Raw genomic sequence first — 8455 nt, forward strand, 5'->3', positions numbered from 1 at the left:
TGTAATTCAGGGAAAATATTTCTTAGTAAGAAATTTTTCTTATTTTTTTTTATTAATTTATTTTTCCTTCTCCTCTGGCTAAGTAAAATCAACAGATAATGGTTGGTAGTAAGTTAAAGATAAAGAATTTTTGGCATTATCTACAGGTCCAAATTATGCAAAATCATGTTCAAGTTTTGATTGTCACTGGTAGGTGGTGTTTCAAGTCTTTTGAAGCAAAGCCTGTTCAGTGCATTGGCACACTCCACAAGTGCTTTGGTGTGTCTGGGAACTGGCATGTTGAAGTTTTCGCACACTATCTTGTCTAGGAACATATCAGTTGTATTCACGTTGTCATCAATTCTATTATCTTCTTTATGAATTGAATTAATGAAATAAATAATACATGTGTATTATTTACTTTATGAAATAAATAGTGGATATTTACCATTTCTTGTTTATACCTCTCAACTTAAGTATGATACACACCACAAAAAAAAAAAAAATAAATAAATAAAAGACTGACTCATCTGTGTGTTAATTATTCCATATCTGATTGGAGGGGCATTACTCTCCCCCACCTCATTTTTTACTCTCAAAATGTTCACTAATTTCCTATTGAAGGATATCCCAATTTTTGTCCATGTCTATCCATATTTCAGTAATATTAATAAATTAAAATTTGTTTACGTACAACAGGGAGTGAAAAGAGTGCATCTTGTTTCCAGTGCTCTGTAACAAGTGGGTCTCCATATTTGCCACCACTTCTATATTTCTTAATTGCTATTTTGCAGGATTCCCCATGGAGTACATATTCTTTTGTGTCAGATTCTCTCTCTCTCTCTCTCTCTTCCCCTCCCTCTGTCTCCCCCCCATGGCTTTATCAGTGCCTCTGGTGGCTGGTATTATTGTTATACATAATGATGGTATAATACATAATGATATAACATAATACATTATGTTATACCATTATGTCATGCATAATGGTATAACAATAAATAATGGTAATTCCCTCATTATCTGAATTTATCTTTGTTGATCACAAAAAAAAAAAAAAAAAAAAAAAAAGTTACCAAATTTTTATTGGAGTGTAAATTTTCTCCAATATTAAATTCAAATGTTCAGAACAGTCTCATTTTAATATAAAACCCAGCTATTTTATTTATTTATATTTTTTATTTCTTCCACAATTTTTTTTATGTGCAAGGACTGTTTTTTAGTCATTTTTTAATGTTTAACATGGACAGTTACCGGTATTTCCATGGTATATATAAATTCCTTTATTGCGTACACTATTAAAATAAATAAAGTACAAGAAAAAAAATTCTATGCAGGCACACACTGCCTGGCCAATTTAAGACAATCACGAGCTAATTATATATTGGACCACCGATAGCCTAAATCACTGCTCAGCTTGATTCCATGTCATGTCATGGAATCAACAAGGTGTTGAGAAGTGATAGGAAGATGGTTGGACCATTCATTTAACAAAGCTGACATATGCACAATCCTTTGCCCATGTCTGTGACATAGGCAGAGAATTGTGCTAACAAACTCACCTTTTCAGTTTGTACTACAAATGCACAATTGGACTAAAATCCAGGACTGATGCTTCAAGTCTTTCCAGTATTCCTCAAATCATTCTTTCACACCTTTGGCACAGTGAATGTCTGCAATGTTATCTTTAAAGTAACCTTATCCATAGGAGTAAACATGCAACATTATTTACTCCTATGCATCAAGTGAACCTGATCTGTAATTGTTCAGATATGCCACAGCATTCATAGTACCCTCTGACAGGATCAGGAAACTGAGGCTATATCATGTAAACCTGCCCAACACTTTTACACCTCCAATAGCCTGGACTGTTTGCACATAAAAGGATAGTTGCACCCTTTGTTGTACATAAAAGGTGACTAGTGCGGTTCTCTCTATGTACCGTTTTCATCAGAACTGAAAAGCATAAATCAGACTCGCTGGACCATGTGACCTGCTTTCATTCCTGGCACTAATGCAGCCATACTTTCCAGTTAGTATCTGAGATCATCAGCTTCCATGAAGATTTCCTATTCCTGTATCCTACTCTGACCCTTTGTAGGGTTCTTTATATGGTGCAGATACTGACACCTTGCAATTTTCTCCCATTAAATACAAAGATTAATTGTTATATTGTTTGGCAACAATTACACCATCGTATATTTCTTTCATGGCTGCATCTGTCTACAGATGTTTTTCCAGGTATTTATTCATTCACCAAGGACTTCTTTACCCTATATAGTTTTACATGGATTGTTCCATACAGTCCAAATCTCTGTGGTTCTAATAAATAGCCAGGTACTATTACTTAGAGGTGGTGTATAATCATAAGAAGATATACAAAAGCACTGGTCTAACATGTGACCAGTGCAAATTCATAAGAGCTGAAGCTGAGAGATCCATAAAAGTCAAAAGTTCACTATCAGAAAATAAGATGTTGATGATGGTCCTTCAAAGACTAAACCTCTGTACCAACAGCAAGTCAGTCATCCTTTGGTTAACCTTTATCCAATAGCAGATCTGATACTGTGAATCCCACTTGACAGTTATACTGGTCAAACAACTATTTCTGATTCTTCCAGAACATGTGAATTCATACAAAAAACTGGTTTTGTAATGTTATTTCGCTTTAAAAATTCAAACTATAAATGACTGCACAACCACCAAATGCATACCCCTTTTTTCATTGGTTTTCAAATAAATTACCTTAAAACCTTATCTTGCTCTTATTCCTTTAGAATTTAAAAATAATCCACTAAGCCCATTAAACATTTTTATATAGTTTAACTGCATAAATACTGTATATGAAAATGAATACGTTAGGGGCAACTGCGTTATTTACTACTAACTAAAGCGAGGATGATCGACCCTCATTTCATGAATGTAGTTATACCAAATGTAAAAACAAAATTTCGCCACTTATTCCTCCATTTGTGAACTGACCCTATTTTGCCAAAAATAAAGTTACACTTACGCATATGTGTGTGTGTGTACGCGCTTGCGTGGACAAACAAGCCCGATTTAATAACTAAATGGCTGTTGAAAAGGGTTACTTTCCTGTAATGTAACGTGAGCAGATAAGGAAATAATTTTGCTTCTTTATGAGAATATTTGACTACACTTCAATGACTGAATACTAATCTGGTTCCAGAGTCCTACATAATATTTTCGTCATGACTTAAAAACGTAGTTTTATTGTATACTATACTGCTGCTCAGGTGCATACGAAGAAGTTTCTAGTTATAACTTGGAACACTAAAGTGAAATAAACAACGTCAGCACAAATATATTTCCTCCTACAACAACAACAAAATAACTAGGGCTGCCCTTCATCAACATGCCTTTTGTTATTGATTAATGACATGTCAGAATACTGCTCAAGGGTATTATTTGAACACTGAAATAATTATGCATTCACATGCTGGAAATGTCTTAAAACAATCAAAAGCTCTTAATGCAAACCATATAACTATACTAAACTAACGTAAACCTGATCTCAGAAAATGGAGAAAAACTGCTTCAAAATATATAAAATAAATAATAATTAAAATAGTAATAAAATAAACAAATAATCATATTTTTTAATAAAACAATTACGCAAAATGTTGTTATTCCAAAATTTGATAACTTCAACATTTCTAGAATTCTAAAAACTAGAGAAAAACATACCTGATTTAAATATTTTCATTACTCAACCAAAATGCAAATAAATACCACTAACAAGACAAATATTTACAACGCATTTTTGGTTACAAATTGTAAAACACTAGTTATCCCGATCTACGCTGTATACACCCAGATAAAGTCCAATCATAAACTAGTAAAACAGGATTATACTCTGTGCAACCAAATGGAAGTTAGGCTTAAGATAGCATTTTCGTGGTACCCATAACTTGGAACTGAGTATTAAAGTACACACACTGTACTAATTAAAACTAACCTTCATCTGGTTTCATCCCTCTAAGTGCTCACTGTTGACTTCACATCAGCACTCCTAAGAAAAGAAAAACACACGAACAACGAATAGGTAGACATGAACTGTAACACTATGACAGGCAGCTAGAGCACATCCCAACATACACAAGACAGACGAGCCAAGACAAGGAAACCCAGTCCCATAGTGCCAGCTGATTCCTAGTTATGCTGCAGCAAGTCACATAACCAGTCGTGAGCTCCGCCCTTTCTTTAGTAACCAATAGAAATCTTCCATCACTTGGAGCACGTGGGGTCACGGACAAAGTAATCAGCTGTTTTTGTCCACTGTTTATCCCTATTTCTTAATATTTCTAATAAGTGTCCACTTACAATCACCATTTGTATAGACCAAAGTACGTGTGCAGTTACCGCATTTCTTTATAAACAAATAACATTTATACACAGGCTGGCCAGGTGACTTTTTCGTTCGTTTTTATTTTACGAAATAATATCACATCACATAAAAACACCATACAAGTACTGAGTATATTAAATCGCGTTCTGTAGGCAGTCTTTGGTTTGGTTACCTAACGGTAAGGCTAGTCATATGTTTAGTATCTGAGTGGATATATGGACTTTAAAACTCACTTGAATTTTATTTGAATTTCATTCTGAGTGGTTGATAAAATAAATAATTGATATAAAGAAACGCTATTTAGAGAAGATAAAAAAAAATGTAATACTACAGTGAAAAGAGCAAAATAAATGTTGTTTTCAGCACTAAAATGGACCCGGACCGCTGGCAATGGTCATATTTCTGAAGATTTCATCGAACAAGGTTAATGTCTTAAAGGGATTTTAGATTTTATTGGAGCATTTGCAGGAGACAAGGGATTTTAGATTTTATTGGAGCATTTGCAGCAATGGCTATTACAAATAAAAGTGTACGGGAAGTTCTCTGCTCGCAAGATATTTTTGTATAAATATACCGTATTGTAAACATTAAGTGTTAATTAGATTTATACCTTAATAATGTATGATACTTTCTTATTGACACTTAAGTCTCAATAAGTAATTATGAAACTAACATACTTTCACTTATTTTAGAAAATCTAAATATTTTGTATCTGTTAAATGTCCTATAGATAAGGTAAAAGTTCTTGTTTAAGAAACTAGAGAGAAAAAAACTTTTCCATTTCAGACATCCGGTCACTCCAAATGTTTATTTAGGTCAGTCTTCAATTTATTTAAGCTATCAACTTCCACAACAACAACAGATGGAAGTCTGTTACAGCAATCAACTATTCGCTGGCTACAGGCAAACTTCCGAACATCTGTTCTACAACTGTCTTTCCTCAATTTGAATCTATGTCCCGTGAGGTTCTTAATCTGAGCAAGCAGAAGAATCCCATCAGTATTGAGCCTGCTCAAACCATTCAAGGCCTTATACATCTCAATCAGATCACCTCGCAGGTGCCTAGTCTCCAAACGTTGCAATTTACAGAACTTAACCCTTTCTTCGTAAGAGTACCCATTTGTTTCTCTCACCAATCTTGTTGCCCGTCTCTGTACTCGTTCTAGCAACTCTATATCCTTCTTAAAATGAGGCATCCAGACTGCCTTATACAAGGGGATAATAATCTCCTTATCCCTGCGAGTAAAATTCCTATATATCACTGACAGACAAGATTCCATGACATGCACTAGCAACCTGTCTGCACTGCTCAGAGAACTTCATATCCGATTGAACAATTACCCCAGGTCTTTTTCATTCTCAACCTCCCTGAGAGTAGTACCACACAGTTGGTACGTTCCTTTTGGGTTACTGCTACCCATATGCAGTACTATACTTTCCATTTGTCAATGTTAAACTTCACTTGCCACTTCTCAGCCCATCTACCTAACTTTTCTAGATCCTTTTTCAGTAGCATACTGCCTTTACTGTCATTGACAACCTTTGTGTCATCTACAAACTTCGACATTAAGCCTGATATACCTTCATCGATATCATTGATAAATACACAAAACAATAATGGACCCAGCACTGAACCCTGGGGGACTCCACATTAGTCCACGTAGAGCAGTGTCCATTTATTACCACTCTTTGCCGTTTCCCACTCAACCATCCTTTTATCAACTGCAGCAACTTAATTCCATACTGCTCCAATTTGTACCCATAACCCCAGTGGCTCTCATGTGATGAGTATGGGCTTGGTACACCAAGCGTCATTTTTTTTTTTTTTTTTATCTAAAAACCCCAAACACGAGAGGTATTAGAACGTATAGTACTAGTACCGTGCTTGGGTTGGAGACTGAGAAGATGAAAGAAGATATTTAGTGACATTAGAGTTGAACTTCTGTAGACTGTAATCTTCAGGAAATATGTAGGAAGGAAGGCTGTTCTAGAAAACAGCAGTTGATGAATAAACCAGGAAGATGAAAAGTTGATTCTACGGGTTTGAAGTTGGACAGTAAATGGATGTTGGCTGGTGGCGGTACGTGTTTGGACTGCTTTGAAAGAAAGAGCGGGAATTATAGATGCCAATTCAGAAGAACAGTGGCCATGGAAATATCTGTAGAAAAGGCATGCAGCAGAAACAGTACGACTATGAGACAGCGAGTGGAAATATTCTGTTAGTGAGGAGTCATTAATTAACCTAACTGTCCTCTTCTGAATGGAATCTAGAAGCCTGAGAGAGGTTTTGGGGGCACCGCCCCAGATGTGGGAACAATATTCCATGGCAGGGCGGGTTTGTGATTTGTACAGAGTGAACTTTTTGAAAGAAAAGTAAGGTGGAGAGTGAAAGAGAAAGCAATATTTGTAATGTGCTTTATGCCAAGAGAGGTTAGAAGTTGGGGTAATCGCCAAGATTATTATTGCTGCTCTTATATTATTTCTCCCTGATTGCGGGTTCCACCTCGTGATGGGTATTGCCACCAAGTACACAGGGTGGTGGTTGTTATGTCTGATGTTACTGTTGGTCGAGGTCCTGACACATATATGATTGTTGGTCGACAATCCTATATGTGTCAGAGAGTTCAGACACCTGTAGGATTGTCAGAGATCGCAATCAGAGGGTTGCGACTTTCTGGAGTTCCTTGTAGGTGTTCGCTGGGAGACCTATTGCTGCTAGGATGTTATGTAGGGTCTTTGGTACCATACCTGTGGTTGACACGATGATCGGGATGGTCGTTACTTGTTGCATATACCACATCTCTTTGATCTCCTGTCTTAGGTTCGTGTACTTCCTGATTTTTTCCCCATGGGTTTTCTGCAGGTTGCCAGTGTTTGGTACTGCTATGTTAATCAGATAGGTAGCCTTTTCCTTCTTGTCCACAAGGATTATGTCTGGTCTGTTGTGCGGGACTGTCCTATCCGTTATTATGGTGCGGTCCCAGTACAGCTTGTGGGTTGGGGTCTCTAGTACTGCCTGGAGTTCGTACTTGTAGTACGGTACACTTTCTTCGATCAACTGGTATTTCCTTGCTAGCTTCTGATGTATTATCCTGGCTACCTGGTCGTGTCTATGAGTAATTCAGTCTGGGTGATCACTTTGCATCCCGCTGTGATGTGTTGGATCCTTTCTGAGGCCAAGTGGCATCATCGACATGTGTCATCGAAAACTCTAGGCTCCTTGGCAATGTATTTTCTATAGTTCCTGGTGTTGATTACCTGGTCTTGGATGGCGAGCATGAATCCTTCAGTCTCGGGGTAAAGAGCGTCCCGCTCGTGAGCACTGCAAGTTTTTGCTGCTGCAGTGTTTTCCCGGAGATTAATCATAAGGAACCTTTCAGATGTTGAGCTGGCTGCTTATAATGCGAGTATTGTTTGATCGCATCTGGGCTTGGGAGCTTCAGACCTGGAAGCTATTCGTCGGGTCTGGGTCTCCTAAGCATGTACCACTACGGTGTTTTTTTTTTTTTTTTTTTTTTTGTCCAGTTCTTGGGTTTGGGCGGCTCAAGACTGGACAGCTGGTACCCAATAGTATTGCACTTCCTCTGTTGGGGGTTGAATTGTGCTTTGGCACTACAGCTAACAATAGTAGAAACAGGTCCGGCTCCACGTGCTGGGGATGAGCATCAGATCGCAGCTGTTGATGTCAGCTGCTTTCTGATGGCAAAGTGACCTGACATTAATAACACACTACACACATAAACATTTCTTCAATACATTTTAATCTTTCCTATACAAAATTTTTTTTTTTTTTCGGTTTTGTTTGTTTAAAATTGTAACTATCTCAAAATTTCTCTTGTTTGGATATTCTATTTCCTAGCTATCTAATCTATCAGGCCCACTTTACAGATTTTCTGCATTAAAAACGAGCTAGGTGGAGATGGGCATATGCCTGGGAACCACCCCGAAACAGTATACACACACACACACGCTCGTGAGCCATGCATTGGAAACAATTTTATCTATGTAACCCTGATGGAGATCACTGTAGTGTCTGCTATGGAGTGTCTTCTCTGCCCATCTTTCTAGCTTCGTTTGTATCTCCTAGTTGAGGGGGGGGACTCCTTGCTT

At 37.2% G+C, this 8455-nt stretch overlaps 1 protein-coding gene across 1 annotated transcript in view; it reads right to left on the reverse strand.

The window, feature by feature from the left end:
- atos (atos homolog atossa) overlaps positions 1-4130 on the reverse strand; it is a 370092-nt gene extending 365962 nt beyond the window's left edge. Inside the window, exon 1 of the mRNA XM_090369459.1 lies at positions 3956-4130. Within this exon, the coding sequence (XP_090225585.1) occupies positions 3956-3971 (16 nt within the window). The 5' untranslated portion in view covers positions 3972-4130. The remainder of the gene's footprint in view (positions 1-3955) is intronic.
- Positions 4131-8455: the final 4325 nt, after the last annotated feature.

The sequence above is a fragment of the Mastigoproctus giganteus genome, chromosome 3 (genome assembly GCF_048544385.1).
Source record: "Mastigoproctus giganteus isolate SK-2022 chromosome 3, ASM4854438v1, whole genome shotgun sequence".
NCBI lineage: Eukaryota > Metazoa > Arthropoda > Arachnida > Uropygi > Thelyphonidae > Mastigoproctus > Mastigoproctus giganteus.